The sequence below is a fragment of the Tachyglossus aculeatus genome, chromosome 13 (assembly GCF_015852505.1).
Source record: "Tachyglossus aculeatus isolate mTacAcu1 chromosome 13, mTacAcu1.pri, whole genome shotgun sequence".
In the NCBI taxonomy this organism is placed as follows: domain Eukaryota; kingdom Metazoa; phylum Chordata; class Mammalia; order Monotremata; family Tachyglossidae; genus Tachyglossus; species Tachyglossus aculeatus.
In genome coordinates this window covers 21,345,695-21,364,325 of record NC_052078.1, presented here as the reverse complement: position 1 = coordinate 21,364,325, position 18,631 = coordinate 21,345,695, and the positions used below count along the sequence as shown (strand labels likewise).

The following is an 18,631-nucleotide window of genomic DNA, read 5'->3' as shown; positions in this document are numbered from 1 at the left end:
AATCCAGTCCTGCAAGCTGGTTAAAATTCTGATTTACTCAGGCAATTAAAGTATTTTAAAATATATTTTGCACTAAATTCAACTTATTTGTAAGCATTAGTCATTCCAGGTTACCTACCTTTAAAAGTTAACGGTTTTTAATTTACTGTCACACTTAAAAAATTTGTAACGTAGATAATAGAAGAACCCTTTCGCATTACAAATACATGTTTTTTTCTTATTGATTCATTGCAATGAACTATGGAGTGGTCAACTGTCCATGCCACTTACTTGTCTAAATTGAGTTTCTGCATTTTCATCTTTATTCTTGTCTGGATGCAAAGTAAGCGACAGCTTACGATATGCTTTCCTGATATCTGCAGATAAAGCATCCTGCAAAAATCGAAAAGAAAAAAAAAAAACACACAAAGCAAACTTTGTCAGAAACTGAAATTCCCAGAACCTTGTTAAGATCTAAGAAGACAGCCAACCAAGTGCAGGACCTGAGGCAATGTAATTTGAGCAATCAGTCTAACAACCAGGCTATGCAACTTCCCTGACCCACATGACTGAACAATCACTCAATCTAATTCGGCTCTCATCTTAACTTCTTTATTACCATACAGTCATTACAAGAAGACAGTATTTGCCAAAACTTTTCAAACACTTGCCTTCTTAAAATTAACCAATAAATCAGTTTTAGTAATTAAGAGATCAAAAAGACAAATTAAAAATTAATACATCTGTGTGCCTTCAAAGAAGGTCATTATTCATTTCAGATTAGGGCCAATTTCTGAAACCCAGACCTTGCTATAGCTATCTATTAATGTTATGTCCATCTAATTTCACCATCTAGCAACAACTCCGAAATCCCAATTTAATCATGCCCCCAAAAGTAGGTGTCTGTGAAATAAGTTCAGCTTGTATTCAATTTAAAATAATCACAGAAGAAATAGTTACACAATATATTTGAAGATCAGACATACTACTCATTCTACTGAGTGTTTCAATATTATCACAGTTTCGGGAAGGCAGGTTACAAAGGCAAATTAACTGATTTGTTGTACATATCCCAAAATCATAAAACTAAACCAATTATACTTACTGACTGCTTACTGTGTGTAAAGCACTGTACTGAGCACTTGGGAGAGTAAATATAACAGTACACACATTCCTTGCTCACAACAAGCTTACAGTCTAGAGGGGGAGACATGCATTAATATAAACAAATATCTATTATATTATTTAACATAAATAAATATGTAAGTACTATGGGGCTGAGGGACTGGGAGAAGAGGAAATGCAGGCTTAGTCGGGGAAGGCCTCTTGGAGATGTGCTTTTAATAAGGCTTTGAAGGTGAGGCAAGTGAACTTCTGTCGGATATAAAGACGAGGGAATTCCATGCCAGAGGCAGGATATGGGCAAAGGATTGGCGGTTAGACAGATGTCAACAGGGTACAGCGAGTAGACTGGCATTGGAGAAGCGAAGTGTCACATACTAAAGGAGGAGGCAAGGTGACTGAGTGCTTTAAAGTCCATGGTAAGAAGCTTCTGTTTGATGCAGAGGTGGCAGGGCAACCACTGGAGGTTCTTGAGGAGTAGGGAAACATGAATTAAATGGTTTTGTAGAAAAATGATCTGGGAGGAAGAGTCAAGTATGGACTGAAATACAGAGAGACAGAAGGCAGGGGGGTAAGGATACTGATACAGTAATCAAGAGATAGGACAAATACTTGGATTAATGGGGCAGTTTGAATGGAGAGGAAAAGATGGATTTCAGCAATGTTGTGAAGGTTATTAATAACAATACCAGTAATAATAAATAAAATAATTGCGATATTTGTTAAAGGCTTACTATGTGCCAAGCACTGTACTAAGTCCTGAGGTAGATCCAAGATAATCAGGTCCCATACAGAGTTCACAGTCTAAGCAGGAGGAAAAACAAGTATTGAACCCCCATTTTGCAGAGGAGGGAACTGAGATACAGAGAAGTTAAGGTTGACCCAACAGGATCCTGAGACAGATTGAATAGGTGGGTTGAATGAATGAGATGAGTCAAGGATAATGCCACGGCTACCGGCTTGTAAGGGAGTATGATTGTGGTGCTGTCCACAGTGACAGAAAAGTCAGGGGGAGGACAGAGTTTGGTGGGAAGATAAATATTTCTTTAAGTTTGGGGGAAAGGTGGGAAGGGGAGACATCCAGGTAGAGATTGTTGTGGGCAGGGAATGCCTCTGTTTATTGCTGAATTGTACTCTCCCAAGTGTGTAGTACAGTGCTCTACACACAGTAGGCACTCAATCAATACAACTGAATGAACGAATGTTCTGAAGGCAGGAGGAAATGCGAGACTGCCGAGGAGAAAGAGCAGAACTGGACATGTAGATTTGGGTATCATCCACAGAGATGGAAGTTAAAGCTTCTGGAGCAAATTAATTCTCCAAGAGAGTGAGTGCAGATGGAGAATACAAGAGAACTAAAGGAGAGTTATTTACTCTGGAAGAGTGTTTCAGAGAGAACTTCACAAAACAATAAATACAGCTTTCCAGTGCACAGAGATAAAAAGCAATGAATGACAACTCTCAAACCACCCCAAATAACACTTGCAGGGGTTCAAGCCAAATATCCAGAAGGGTACAATTTACTCCTCACATCTTCATCACCCAGCAAGTGGCAGGTGAACAAAATGTGGTTCACAATGTTTTGTGTAGGCAGAAAGAATCACAGGTTCAGGGGGGACCTGGAAGTTCATGAGCAAGAAAGATGACTATAATGGGTAATTCAAGAGTGAATCAGGGCTGTAAAAGAAAAAAGCTTTGAATTCATCCCATAACATTTAGATGACTCACTGTGGGTAGAGAATGTATCTACCAACTCTGTTGTATTGTACTCTCCCAAGCTTTCAGTACAGTGATCTGCACACAGTGAGCACTCAATAAACACCATTGATGATGACTCAAGGAAAGCAATCATCAACATGATCCCTCCTATGCCATGGTTGGAGGCAAAAACAGCAGGTTAAATGGACTAAGGCATTATTTATGTTCTTAGCTTAATACCAAATCTGTTAGAGAAAAATTCCTTGAAGGCAGAGAACAGGTCTTAGAACAGTGCTCTGCACATAGTAAGCGCTTAACAAACGCCATTATTATTATTATTAACAGGTCTCCTCTTTCTGTTGCACTTTCCTAAGTGCTTTGTATAAGGCACCCAGAAGGCACTAAATAAAGACCATTTTTAACTATTACAGCCAATTACTCTTCCAAACTATTCACTCTGGGAAAATGTATAGTAAGCCAGGCCCTTCCATTTTAATTCTTGCTGTATAGCCGAAACTGTAATTATTTTGCGCCTGCCTCTTTCACGGTACCCTTCAGCCATCACCTCATGGTGGACGACTCTCAAATCTATCTGCCTAGTCCTGACTTCTCACCACCATGAGAGTAGCAAAGGGGTTTAGTAGGAAAGAGCACAAGGCTAGCAGTAGGAGACCTGGGTTCTAATCTCAGCTCCATCACTTGTCTGTGTGAGACCTTGGGAAAGTGGTTTAACTTCTGTGTCCCTTTACTCATCTGTAAAATGGGGATAACATACTTGTTCTCCCTCCCCTTGAGATCATTAGTTCCATACAGGACAGGGATTCTGTCCAATCTGGTGGCACCTACCTTAGCGCACGATACAGTGCTTGATGCATAGTAAGTTAACTAATACCATCATTACTATTACTACTGCATAATCTCATTTCCTCCTGTCTCCAACTCATCACTGCATGAAATTCCCACCAGCACTTCAATATTCAATATGGTCTCAAATGAACTTGTCTTCCCTTCTAAATTCTCTCATTCACCTAACTGTAACCTTGGCATTATACGTGACTCCTCTTTGTTTCGTCTCTCACATTGTGTCTCCAAATCCTGTCAGACTGTCCTTCACAACACTTCTAGAACCCATCCCTTCCTCTGCAACCAAACATCCACCACATTGACCCAGCCTCCTTAATGCTTTCTCTACCTTCAGCCTCTTCTGCCTCTTCACTTGGCTTCCTGTCAGTTTTTTTGAAACACTGTCCTACACACATCTCCCTGGTCCTCAAAAACAACAACAAACTAGGGCTTGCAATTATCAAATAAGTGAGAACGGCATCATTAGCTCAGTCCTTCTTAGAGTGTGAGCCCGTTGAGGGCCAGAGACCTTGTCTAATTTTCACCTGTGAATCTTTTCCCCAATGCTTAGTACAGTGGTGTGCACAAAGTTCTTAATAAATACCTCTATGCATCAAGCAGAAACTCCTGACCATTGCCTCCTCCCTTCTACTCACCCACACTTCCACTATACTCCAGCTCATAATCTTCACTCCTTTAAAGACAACCTATCACTGTCTTGTTCTCCTCTACCACTGCTGACTCCTTGCCCCACCAGCTAGAACTCTCTCCCCTTTCAAATCCAGACCAAAGCTCTCCCCATTTTCAAAGCCTTTCCAAAAATCCCACTCTCCCACTTTCCTCTGGTTGCACTCCCACTTGGATTTGCTCCATTTATTCACCCCCTCCCCTCAGTCCCTCAGCACTTAAGTACATATCTGTAATTTATTTATATTAATGTCTGTCGCTCCCTCTCCACTGTACACTCACTGGAGTCAGGGAACGTGTCTATCAACTCTGCCTACTCTACCAAGCATTTAGTACAGTTCTCTGGGCACAGTAAGTGTTCAATAAATACAAATGATTTAAATCACATCTCCTACAAGAGACCTCCCTTAATTAATTTTTAAAGTCTTCAGATTATCTCACCCCTACACAACTGCAACTTCAATAGTTCTGCTTCACCCACATGCTGTGTACGTACAACCTAACACTTATTTACCTACCTTAAATACCCCTATTATTTAAGCATTAACTCATACCTATTCCATTTTCCTTTTTTCTCCATGTAAATTATTTTAGTGTCTGTCTCCCCTACTAAATTATAAGATCAATCAATCATTGAATGGTTATTTACTAAGTGCGAAGCACTAGGCACTCGGGAGAGTGAAATACAAGTTAGTAGACATGTTCCCTGCCTACAAGGAGCTCAGAGTCTACAGCTTGATTCTTGAAGGCAAGTATCACATCTACAACCCTTATTTTACTTTCCCAAGCACTTAGTATAATGCTATGCACAGAGTAAGGTAATGCAATAAATACTACTGCTTGGCTGTTTGCTAAGTTCCTCAGGGGCAACGACTATGTTTTCTAGTTATTACGCTCTACCAAACACTTAGTACACTTCTCTGCCCACAGCAGGTGCTCAATAAATAGTACTGCAGCTTGGCTCAGTGGAAAGAGCACGGGCTTGGGAGTCAGAGGTCATGGGTTCTAATCCCAGCTCCACCACTTGTCAGCTGTGTGACTTTGGGCAAGTTGCAACTTCTCTGAGCCTCAGTTACCTCATCTGTAAAATGGAGATTAAGACTGTGAGCCCCACCTGGGATAACCTGATCACCTTGTATCCCTCCCAGTGCTTAGAACAGTGCTTTGCACATAGTAAGCACTTAACAAATGCCATTATTATTATTATTTCATTTTTTTTTTACAGATCACTAACCTTAGGAACAAAGCTCAAATTAAAAAAAAGGACCTTATAAAGGTTATTCAGTTATAGGGCTCTATGGCTCCAAAAGAACTACTGAGCAAAATCAAGCAACAATATAGTTCGGCTGTCAAACTTTCCACTGAAATCATTGTTTTCAATACAAATCATCCAAGGTTTATGGGTCTGGGGTATAACTCTTCAGAAAAGCTTGAACAAGGAGGGAACATCTTTGAGATACTGGAGGGAATAAAAATGTAGATGGTTTTTTTCCGTATAATGTAAAATTTTCATTTGCAGATCAAGTTTTGATAATCTAGTATCTAAATGAAAAAGCACAGAAAATTTTACAGGTCATTATTCTGTCATGACCAATTGCTTCTGACATAATAATAATAAATCAATTTCAAATAGGCTCATGCAAGCTGCTTGTGCCTATAATTTTTTCAAATCCTTTTAAACTACAGCATTTCAACTTGCTTTCTGAATGTACAGATAAATGACTGGTGTAAAGCAGAAGTTAACACAAACAAAAACATATTAGGAAATTGAGTTCTGCCTAACAGTTGAATTAAAATCCTATTAACTTCGAGAAATTTTATAAAAACATGAACTTTTAAATAAATTTTAGTTGTGGCCTTTGAAAGAGAACTCTGGTTGTTTTTTGTTAACTTTTTTTGGTTAGCTTTTTTACTATTATTAATGATAATTATAATAATTATGCTTTTTGTTAAATACTATGTGCTAAGCACTCTTCTAAGTACTGGGGTAGATACAAGCAAATCGGGTTGGACACAGTCCCTATCCCACATGGGGCTCACAGTTTCATTCCCCATTTTACAATTGAGTAACTGAGGCCCAGAGAAGTGATGCGACTCGCTCAAGGTCACACTGCATGCAAGGGTCAGAGCAGAATTAGAACCCATGACCTTCTGACTCTGTCTAACCCCACTTTTTAGACAGTGAGTTCCCTGAAGGACAGGGACTTTCTCTAATTCCCACCTGGGTATTCTTTCCTGGTGCTTACTCTGAACACAGTAAATGCCTAATACTATTCCTACACTCTGAACCAAGTTCCGCTGCCAAAATTAGTCCTAGGGAAATAGAAGTTGACTCCACTTTGTCCTGTCCAGGAGAGGGCTTCAAATTCTTTCTATTTTGGGTCATGTCCCTTGCATGCATCTCCCTGAAGGGCATGGGATCTACTGGACTCTGGTGGGACCCTCCACAAATTCATAAAGGAGGCCTTCCCAGACTGAGCCCCTTCCTTCCTCTCCCCCTCGCCCCCCTCTCCATCCCCCCATCTTACCTCCTTCCCTTCCCCACAGCACCTGTATATATGTATATATGGTTGTACATATTTATTACTCTATTTATTTATTTATTTATTTATTTATTTTACTTGTACATTTCTATCCTATTTATTTTATTTTGTTGGTATGTTTGGTTCTGTTCTCTGTCTCCCCCTTTTAGACTGTGAGCCCACTGTTCGGTAGGGACTGTCTATATGTGTTGCCAATTTGTACTTCCCAAGCGCTTAGTACAGTGCTCTGCACATAGTATGCGCTCAATAAATACGATTGACTGATTGATTGATTAAGTTGAACCCCTAGACAGTAAGCCCCCTCTAGGCTGGAAGTTCCTTATGGGCAGGGAACGTATCTACCAACTCTTGTTTTGTACTCTCCCAAGTGCTTAGTACATTGCTCTGCATACAGTAAGCACCCGCTCCTCTAGTGCTAACCTCACTGTGCCTCCATCTCACCTGTGTCATTGCCAACCCATTCATTCATTCAATTGTATTTACTGATCACTACTTGTGTGCAGAGCACTGTACTAAGCGCTTGGGAAGTACAAGTCGGCAACATATAGAGACAGTCCCTCCCCAACAACGGGCTCACAGTCTAGAAGGGACCCCTTACCCACGTCCTGCCTCTGGCCTGGAACCCCCTCCCTCCCCAAATCCAACAGACAATTACTCTCCCCACCCTCAGAGCCTTATTGAAGGCACATCTCCTCCAAGAGGCCTTCCCAGAAGAAGCCCCACTTTCCCTCACCTCCCATTCCCTTCTGCATCGCCCCGACTTGCTTTCTTTGCTCTGCCACAGCTCTTATGTATATATCTGTAATTTTATTTACTTGTATTGATGTCTGTCTCCCCCAAATATAGACTGCAAGCGTGTTGTGGGCAGGGAATGTGACTATTGTTGTATTGCATTATCCCAAGCACTTGGTACAGTGCTCCCCACACAGTAAGCTCTCAATAAATATGACTGACAATGAATGAATGAATGACCGATCTCTGCTTCCCCAATACAGCAGAGGAAAGTATCAATTCTCCATTGTGGTGTTGGAGTTGGTCCAATGAAGGGCTGGGAGGTTCCTACCACTGCTAAAGCATCAGTCAACTTAGGAGCTAGTTAACTGTCTGCAGTGGACCCAGGTAGAGTCAGGGAAGCCTTAAGCCACACAAGGCTAACCGTAATGCTTCTAAGTCAGCAGGCGGAGACCTCTACTCAGTATGGATACCCCAAAGACCCTCCAACCTCCCTCCAGGGATACTCAGATCTTGACAAACTAACCGTGGATGGCTTATTTTTGTGGGCTGACTTTTGTTTTTTTACACACAGCCAGTTCTACTCTAACTTGTATTTTCTTTACGTGATTTGGATACAATGAGATAAATAGTAAAATAATAATTGTGCTATTTAAGTGCTTAACTATGTTCCAGTACTACACCCTGGAGTAGATACAACCTAATCAGGTAGGATGTGGTCCCTGCTCTACATAGGGCTTGCACTGTAAATAGGAAGGAGAATGGATACTTACCCCTAGATTGTATCTACTGACTATTGTGCTCTCTCAAATGCTTAGTATTGCACAGGGCTGTGCAATGAGTAAATGCATTCAATAAATACTACTGATTGACCTACCTAAGCCTTAACTAATTGATTCTCTCTGTATCAAATATTACTGCAACACACTCGTCCCATAACTTGAGGTTCTTCAAGAGCACGGTGCAGAAGAACTCTTGTATTTAAATCTCGTTTCAGGTTGAGGAGTTAGAATTGGTTTGTGAAAAGAATGGTACTGAATGGAAGATCTGAGGCTGTTTTCCCATCAAATAATAGAACTACTTTTTTTTTTGTTATTGCTGACTAGGGTATATACTGTTAGCTCGAGTCCAAAACGAAGCAAGGAAAGATTCAAGTGTTTACAGTCTTTGTCCTAGGTACTGCTTCAAATTCTCTTTCTCATATTGTATCTCTACTACTGTCAGCCAAGCTATTAACCAAATCAATGGGAGAGCATACTTTGGATTCAACAATGATTGAGACCTGCAAAATTTCATCTTGCAAATTTGCATCGACCCCACCCATGTTCACTATCAAAACCTTTGTCCCTAATGGAAAAAACAGCTCTCTTCCTATTTCATTAACCTAAGAGAACACAAGCACAGGTTTTCATGAAAATCATACAAGAAAGGTGAATAGAAAATAAAGGCTGAGCATATTTAATCTATTTCTTACCTGTGGCTTACATTTTTTTGGCCTACTGCCTGATTTCCTTTATTAATAATAATAATAATGGCATCTTTAGAGCCCTCCTTACTTTTAAGTAAAGAATGTGTGCATTATTTTCACAGTTAAATTTACCAGTAGCTAATCACAGCAATCTCAAATCTGGGATCTCATGATGCTTGAGAACCGATGGGGTAGCTAACATGATATTTATGCCAGTCTTCTAAAAGGCTTGGAAGTGCTTCCCATAGAGCGAGAAAAATAATGTAAATTTTGCTTGTTTGTGAATGATCAAACCTCTAATGGGTTACACTCGCCATAGACATCATAGCAGTACAAACAATGTAAGCAGATACTGTGCTGCTGCAGCTTAAGCATAACTTTCAACCAACTACTCAAAAACTTCTTGGGGTGGCAATCCTGAATGTCTTTGTTTCCTCCATTTAATTAAAAGCTTCTTGAGGCCAGATAACAGGCCGCTTGTTACTCTCTCCCAAGAACTTAGTATAGTGCATAGGAACAGAGCCAATCAATCATATTTACAGAGTGTGTATTCTGTCCTGAATGCTTGGGAGAGAAGGACAGAGAGGATAGTCTCAATCCCTTTCCTCATGTAGTTACTCTAGCGGAAGACAGACACTAAAATTAATTACAAGTAGGGGAAGCAGCAAGTCTCTAGACATGTTCAGGAATGCATCTGCCAATTCTGTTATATTGTACTCTCCCAAGAGCTCAGTACAGTGCTCTACACTCAGTCGGCACTCAATAAATCCCACTAATTCATTGACTGACATGGTCTCTGGAGCATAGGACATTGTAACCTTAAACCTGAACTTTGGAGCATATAGGATAGACTACCCCCCAAACCTATGCTCCCTGTGGGCAGGGAATGTGTTTGTTTATTGTTATATTGTACTTTCACAAGCGCTTAGTACAGTGCTCTGCATGCATTAAGCGCTCAATAAATACAATTGACGGACAAAGATCTTATCTGCTGGGCTGTGATTCATTCTGAAGACATATTGTGATTCAGGTAAGCACAGTTGATTATATTTTTCAGTAGTGGCTGCAATCTAGTCAGCAAAGGAACGCAGCAAGATGCCTCAACAATTCCTACAGTCATCTTTCCCTTCTGAAGACGGTGACTACTGAGGCATCTTTGAAATCTTGTGGCATTTCCTCAGTGATCCATACGTTGAGGAAGGGCTCATGTGCAGCCTGAGGATTAGTAGCTTTAAGAGAACCAAAAGATTCTGCCTGGAGCAAAACATACTCAGGATCCTCTCCTTAAAAGATAGTCTCATGAAAACTAAATGCAAAGGGAGAGAGTATATTAAATTTTCTTTATGACCTCAACCTGATTTGCATGAGGGTCACTGACTGATTTTCATAAGGGACATGATCTGAATTTTGGTGGATCCTGGGCAGGATGGACGGGGGTGGCGTTGGCCTGGCCCCGTTCGATTTATTCTATGCAGCCATACTGGAAGATGAAAGAAGAGGAGCTTGGATGAAACTGTTAGATATGTGTTTCTGCATTTCTGAAAAATCCTTCAAACTAAGACCCTTAGCATCATCCAAAGTCCAAAAGGCAGCCTTTCCATAATTGCTGTATGTGGGGCCAAAGAGAAACACATACCCAAGGAGACATGCAAATTATTATTATTTTTTATGGTATTTAAGCCAGGCACTGAACGAAGCGCTGGGGTCGATACAAGCTAATCGGGTTGGACGCAGTCCATGTCCCACATGGGGCTCACAGTCTTAATCCCCATTTTACTTCTCTGAGACACAGAGAAGCGAACTGACTCACCCAAAGTCACACAGCAGACAAGTGCCTGAGCCGGGATTAAAACCCAGGTCCTTTTGACTTCCAGGCACACTGCTTCTCCTGTCAACCAGTTCACCACGTCAGCCAAGCATTACAGGTTGACGATTAAAAAAAAACCCCAAACACCCCAGGTTATGTAACAGCCGGCTCCAAGAAAGTGATACACACAACCAAAAAACAGCAATATTGTTAAATTCCGTCACATAACTTTGTTACCTAGGCAGCACACAGACTGATAATACAATAACAGACACGGAAGTAGAAAACTGAATCGAGAAGGCAAATGTATCCTTCAAGCAATGATCAGAGAGTAGCAGCAATGTAGTATCAAGCTTCAGAACAAACGAGAGGTCACAGAGCCATTGTGCTGGCCAACCTTCTCTGCAGCTGTGAGACGTGGATCCTACCCAGGTGCCACACCTGGCTCTGAGGGTTTCCATTGGTATGATTTACAAGCCATGGCCAATGTCAAATGGCAAGGCAAAGATCACAAACAGCGAAATTCTGGCTTTGACGCTCTGCTCATCTCAACAGGACCCTGCTGGGTGGGACACCTAAGGGGAGTGAATGGCAACAGGCTACCAAAAACACCGCTGAATCAGGAGCCGAGATTGGGAAACTGAAAGCAAGGCGAGCAGGGGAGGCATTCTAAGCACACAATTGTATGAAACCTCAGACAACGCTGCCTTCCAGCTGAAAACTGGAAGTCAGCTGTCAAAAACTGATCAGATGGCAAACTGCTCTCAAAAGAGGAGTGACTCTTTTTGAGCAAAAACTTCATAAGAAAAGAGTCATGGGTACAAAAGCAAAACCAGCCAGGCGCTTTAAACATGACAACCAAACAAGGAACAGCCGTCTTGTGTGTACAAAGTTCCTAGTACTGTGGGTCCCACATTAGTCTTTTCTCTCACACACACACAAATTTCACCACTGGAGGTATTTTCAAATATGAAAGTAAACTATAGATACACACACGCTGTAGGCAAACTGGGAACCAACATAAACTCCTTCGGTATACTTGGTTCTTCTCTATTACGTTTCCGCTATGCATTTTGTATAGAATGCTTTTAAGGCACTAGGGAAACATTCTTCCAAAAACCAGCATCTAATTGAATAAAACCCAAAGCTGGAAGGAACAAAAAATGGGCATACGTGGCGTTGGTCAAGCCATATGTACTACAATGTAAATCTCCCTGAATGTGGAGTCGGCAAGATAGTTACCGCTGCAGTAGTAAGCGTTTCAGGATATGATAAATGCTTTTTGTTAAACGCTTTTAAGTGCTAAGCGCTGGGGCGGACGTAATAAGACCGAACTGTGTTTATGTGAACTGCGCAGTTCCTGTCTCATGCAGGACACGCAATACAGGACTTGAGAAGCAGTGTGGTTGAGTGGAAAGAGCCCGGGCTTTGGAGTCAGAGGTCATGGGTTCAAATCCCAGCTCTGCCAATTGTCAGCTGTGTGACTTTGGGCAAGTTTTTTTTCTTTTATTCTTAATAAGGCCGCCGCTGCCCGGACCATCTTTGTGCAGAAACGCTCTGGGCATGTTACTCTCCTCCTCAAAAATCTCCAGCGGCTATCAGTCAACCTACACATCAGGCAAAAACTCCTCACTCTCGGCTTCAAGGCTGTCCATCACCTCACCCCCTCCTACCTCACCTCCCTTCTTTCCTTCTACAGCCCAGCCCGCACCCTCCACTCCTCTGCTGCTAACCTCCTCACTGGGCCTCGTTCTCACCTGTCCTGCCGTCGACCCCTGGCCCACGTCCTCCCCCTGGCCTGGAATGCCCTCCCTTTGCACATCCGCCAAGCTAGCTCTCTTCCTCCCTTCAAAGCCCTACTGAGAGCTCACCTCCTCCAGGAGGCCTTCCCAGACAGACTGAGCCCCCTCCTTCCTCTCCCCCTCCCCACCCTACCTCCTTCCCTCCTCACAGCACCTGTATATATGTTTGTACAGATTTATTACTCTATTTATTTTACTTGTACATATATGCTATTCTATTTATTTTATTTTGTTAATGTTTTGTTTTGTTGTCTGTCTCCCCCTTCTAGGCTGTAAGCCCACTGTTGGGTAGGGACCATCTCTATAAGCCATCGCTACAAGCCAAGTTGTACTTCCCAAACGCTTAGTACAGTGCTCTGCACACAGTAAACGCTCAATAAATACGACTGAATGAATGAATAAGAAAGGAACTTTACAAGGTAGAAATGTTTTTTTTATGGAATTTGTTCAGCCCTTATTTTGGGTCAGGAACTGTACTAAATGCTGGGGTAAATACAAGCTTATTAGGTTGGACAGAGTCCCTGCCCCATATGGGGTTCACAGTCTTAATCCCCACTTTACAAATAACGTGACTGAGGCACAGAGGAAGTGAAGTGACTTACCCAAGGTCACACAGCAGACAAGTGGCAGAGCTGGGATTAGAACACAGGTTCTTCTGATGACCAGGCCTATGCGCTATCCAGTAGGCCTCACTTCTCTTTTCTTTTTTTTTATTGGCATCACAAAACATAAACTACTTATTTAAGCCCATTTAGTGACACCATTTTGTGCACCAAGGCAGCAATTTCATATTACTCCATCAGCTTGAACGAATTCGTAATGTAACTTCCCAAGGTGCCTAACTTACTCCCAGGGAGTAGTTTACATGCTGCAAGAACAGGGCTTGTTGTTTGGGAATGCCTTATTCTGGTTCTTTAACTCTCTTAATACACTATACTTTTCCTATCCAGATTATTCACATTTGCAGATCACAAAAAGGTCTTTGCAGGGCTTGGGCATTTTTACTTTACACAAGCATTAAGATCATGACTGATCGGTCCTTTCAAAAAGAAATAGAATACACAATAGAAAAAGAAATGCTTTGAATTTGATATCTCAGAGACCAAACAAGGCACACTTTAAGTCAGAACTCAGGTTTTAAAAGTTAGCAGAGACTCCATTCTCAGCATCTTGCTCAGTTAGGAGATGCAAGGTGGCCTAGTGGATAGAGCCAGGCCTGGAAGTCAGAAGGCCCTGGACTCTAATCCTGGCTCCTCCACTCATAATAATAATAATAATGATGATAATAATGGAATTTATTAAGCACTTACTATGTGCCAAGCACTGTTCTAAGCACTGGGGAGGTTACAAGGTGATCAGGTTGTCCCACGGGGGGCTCACAGTCTTAACCCCCATTTTACAGATGAGGTAACCGAGGCACAGAGAAGTTAAGTGACTTGCCCAAAGTCACACAGCTGACAATTGGCAGAGCCAGAATTTGAACCCATGACCTGTGACTCCAAAGCCCGTGCTTTTTCCACTGAGCCATGCTGCTTCTCTAAGGTCACTCATCTGCTGTGACCTTGGGCAAGTCTCTTAACTTCTCTGTGCCTCAGCTCCCTCATCTGTAAAATGGGGATTGAGACTGAGCCCCACATGTAGGATGTGGACTGTGTCCAACCTGATTAGCTGGAATCTACTCCAGTGCTTAGAACAGTGGCTGACACATAGTAAGTGCATAACAAATACCATAAGGAAAAAGAAAAGAAAAAGCTCACAGCTGTGGCTCATATTCATTCAATCGTATTTATTGAGCACTTACTGTGTGCAGAGCACTGTACTAAGCGCTTGGGAAGTACAAGTTGGCAACATATAGAGACGGTCCCTACCCAACAACGGGCTCACAGTCTAGAAGGGGAAGACAGACAACAAAACAAAATATATTAACAAAATAAAATAGATAGTAAATATGTACAAGTAAAACAGAGTAATAAATCTGTACAAACATATATACAGGTGCTGTGGGAAGGGGAAGGAGGTAGGGTTGGGGGGATGGGGAGGGGGAGAGGAAGGAGGGGGCTCAGTCTGCCTGGGAAGGCCTCCTGGAGGAGGTGAGCTCTCAGTAGGGCTTTGAAGGGAGGAAGAGAGCTAGCTTGGCGGATGTGCAAAGGGAGGGCATTCCAGGCCAGGGAGAGGAGGTAGGCCGGGGGTTGACGGCGGGACAGGCAAGAACGAGGCACAGTGAGGAGGTTAGCAGCAGAGGAGCGGAGGGTGCGGGCTGGGCAGTAGAAGGAGAGAAGGGAGGTGAGGTAGAAGGGGGCGAGGTGATGGAGAGCCTTGAAGCCCAGGGTGAGGAGTTTCTGCCTGATGCGCAGGTTGACTGGTAGCCCCTAGAGATTTTTGAGGAGGGGAGTAACATGCCCAGAGTGTTTCTGCACAAAGATGATCTGGGCAGCAGCGTGAAGTATAGATTGAAGTGGGGAGAGACAGGAGGATGGGAGATCAGAGAGGAGGCTGATGCAGTAATCCAGTCGGGATAGGATAAGAGACTGAACCAGCAGGGTAGCAGTTTGGATGGAGAGGAAAGGGCGGATCTTGGCGATGTTGCGGAGGTGAAACCGGCACTTTTTGGTGACGGATTGGATGTAAGGGGTGAACAAGAGAGCAGAGTTGAGGATGACACCAAGGTTGCGGGCTTGTGAGATGGGAAGGGTGTTAGTGCCGTCAACAATGATGGGAAAGTCAGGGAGAGGGCAGGGTTTGGGAGGGAAGACAAGGAGTTCAGTCTTGGACATGTTGAGTTTTAGGTGGCGGGCAGACATCCAGATGGAGATGCCCTGAAGGCAGGAGGAGATACGAGCCTGAAGGGAGGGAGAGCGAGCAGGGGTAGACATGTAGATTTGGGTGTCATCAGCGTAGAGATGATAGTTGAAGCTTTGGGAGCGAATGAGTTCACCAAGCGAGTGAGTGTAGATAGAGAACAGAAGGGGACCAAGAACTGGCCCTTGAGGAACCCCTACAGTAAGACGATGGGAGGGGGAGGAGGAGCCCACAACAGAGACTGAGAATGAACAGCCGGAGAGATAAGAGGAGAACCAGGAGAGGACAGGGTCTGTGAAGCCAAGGTTGGATAGCGTGTTGAGGAGCAGGGGGTGGTCTACAGTTTCGAAGGCAGCTGAGAGGTCGAGGAGGATTAATTTGGTAAATATGAATGAACAAAGGAACACTAGATGGTTTTCTCTCTTGCACAACTATCTAAGCAAAACCAAAACTTTGCTCATATATCTCTGTCCAGTTCCTAATCTTCTAATGCAGGGGGTACTGAAGTGTGAGGGTTTGGGGGGTTGTCAGTCATTTGTTCTGGCATTCCTTCCCAGTGCCCTGCACACTCACTGAAACCAACATAAGTACAAAGGAAATGAGCAAGATGACCTAAAAAGTTATTTCTGTACGCATTTAGAAAAAAAATCTTTTAGTAAAGTCAATTGTTTTAGAGAACAACATTAATGCTGCCATACTTTAGGGATTCACTGAAGACTCAACCGGGGCAAAACTACATTTCCTTTTGCTACTTCAACTTTCCAATGAATGTTTTAAAGTAGGATGAATTGCCTTCTTAAAAGAAGAATGGTGTTAGGCATTTTGGAAATAGGAAAAAATGATAAGCAGACCAACAGAACTGTCCTCTCAACTTTGAAAGAAATACACATGGAGAAGAGACAGGGAAGAGAGAGGTCAAGAAATTTCTCAGCCCATATTGCCTACCACCTGCCCATGGCATCTGCATTAACCTCAGCATCTGTCCCAAAATAGTGGTCCTGCTAAGTCTTGAAGCCAGAAAGCTTAGAAAAGTTGTTCTTTTTATTAGGTTCTACCAGAGAAGTTAGCCAAAATTGCAAATTGGTTGGGCACTCCAAATTGGTAATGCCTTAAATTAGAAGCCACAAAGAACCATTTTTTACTTACCCAAGCTTTCTAGTTCAACAAATTGATTCCACTTAGTACCATGGCCACGTTAAGGCAAAGTCCAAACTCGTGACCTCGGTTGATGAATCTTGCTTTTAAGAAAACCCCAGAAAATGCATTAAGTAAATGAATTAGTCATAAAATATGAGGGAAATTTTAAAAAGCAGCATTTTGGTGGTATTTAAATTAAATGAATGGCTAGAACTGTGAGATTGAAAGATCCTTCAAAACTATTTTAAAATTAGAGAATGCTTCCCCATATGTCCCTCCCTGACCATCGCAGGGTTTCTCATGTAGTTATGGTGAGCTGAGGGAGACTGTCTCTGCTTGCAAGAACAAAAAGTCCTTCTACATACACAACCTGCCTTTTAATCTCTTTTCTATGTATTCGACATAAATACATTCTTATAAATACAGGGAAATAACCATTTTGCAGATCTGTTTAAATCACAGACCTGAAAAGATTCATCCCGCTACCACCCCAGGCCCCCAGCTGTAATCATGCATTTCTAGTCATTACTAACTGCACCCAGGTTAGGTCAGTATGCAAAGAGTTCTGCCTCAGCATAGGGAGCAAGAGGCCAAACACTTCATGTTACACATGTGCAAGCCAGACTTCAAATACAATTTGGTGGTCAAAGGTTGTGTCTGCATAAGCCACGTGATGAATGGCACAGAATATGAACAGAATGTCAAGTGCAATCCATAAACACCAAAAATGTGTACCCAGACATACATGCATATTTAGTTGTAGTAATACAGGTTAGGTTGAAGCTCAAATAGTCCTGAGTAAACTTCGGCATTTCCTGTGAGCACACGGAAACCTCAAAGAGAGGTGAAATATGCAGTCATAAGTCAATTGCGCAGTGAATTTGGCTATTCACCCAACTAAAAGGTGGATCGGCTCTAATGAAATTCGGTTTCTCGGGCTTTTCCTCACAAAACTGGGGAATCTTTTTGACTTACAGTTTCCAATTAACAAAAACGTCACCATTTAGGAAAATGACCTAGAATTTCTGCTGGAGTTTCCAATCATTCGCATTATGAAACAAAGTTTAAAAGCCAAATCAAGCCCTTCACCTTTAAACGGTATCAATCATATTTATCCAGCACTTACTGTATGCAGAGCACTGTATGAAGCGCCTGAGCGAGTACAATACCGCAGAGTTGGCAGACAGAGTCCGTACCCCAAATGAGCTTATGATCTAGAGGAGGAGACAGACATTGGCTAGGGACCGTCTCTATATGTTGCCATATACTTCCCAAGCGCTTAATACAGTGCTCTGCACATAGTAAGCGCTCAATAAATACTACTGAATAAATCAATAAATTAAACTTATGCACTTAACTACGGTGGGGCTGAGGAAGGGGTGAATAAAGAGTGCAAATCCCAGTGAAAAAACAAATATTTCAGACAATTCTACTAAAAAGCCCCCCCCCCCCCCCTTCTTGTTCCGTAAAAACCGTAATCGTAACTCTTCCTCACGCAACCCTCTCCCCACCCGCTTGTTACCTCTAACTCTGCAAACATTAAATGATGGGATAAAAGAAGTAGTATGGTCCTTGTAGGAAGTTTCAAATTCTCTTTCCCTTTCCGCAGGATCTGTGTAAGAGGTCAGACAACCTACTGGATGGTTGGGGCAGGGGGCTTCTCCTTTTTTGGAGAGAAACAGCAATGACAAGACTCTCCCCAGGGGGTAGTTAGGATTTACAATTCAGGTCAAAGGGGCCTGCATCCCTGCTTCTAGACGCAGGAAACAAAGCGAGCTGGGAACTAGGAAGTTCTGGATTATATATATGCCTACATGATTTCATCACAGATTTTACGGTGGGGTGGGGCTGGAAGGGGAGATGCAAGGCTAACTAACTCTGGCATAGAACAAACCCCTCCCTCGGACTGAAGGATGACCGGTCAAAGAAGCTGACCTCCAACGAAACTACAAAAACAGATCAAAGGCACCATTTTGCTGCAAAAACTTACTCTAATCATACAATCCTATGGTGT

General features: G+C 42.5%; 1 protein-coding gene across 1 annotated transcript in view; it reads right to left on the bottom strand.

Moving 5' to 3' along the window:
• Positions 1–18,631, bottom strand: part of DNAJC1 (DnaJ heat shock protein family (Hsp40) member C1) — a 143,968-nt gene that overhangs the window by 83,853 nt on the left and 41,484 nt on the right. Inside the window, exon 2 of the mRNA XM_038755651.1 lies at positions 271–372. Coding sequence (XP_038611579.1) covers positions 271–372 — 102 coding nt within the window. The remainder of the gene's footprint in view (positions 1–270; positions 373–18,631) is intronic.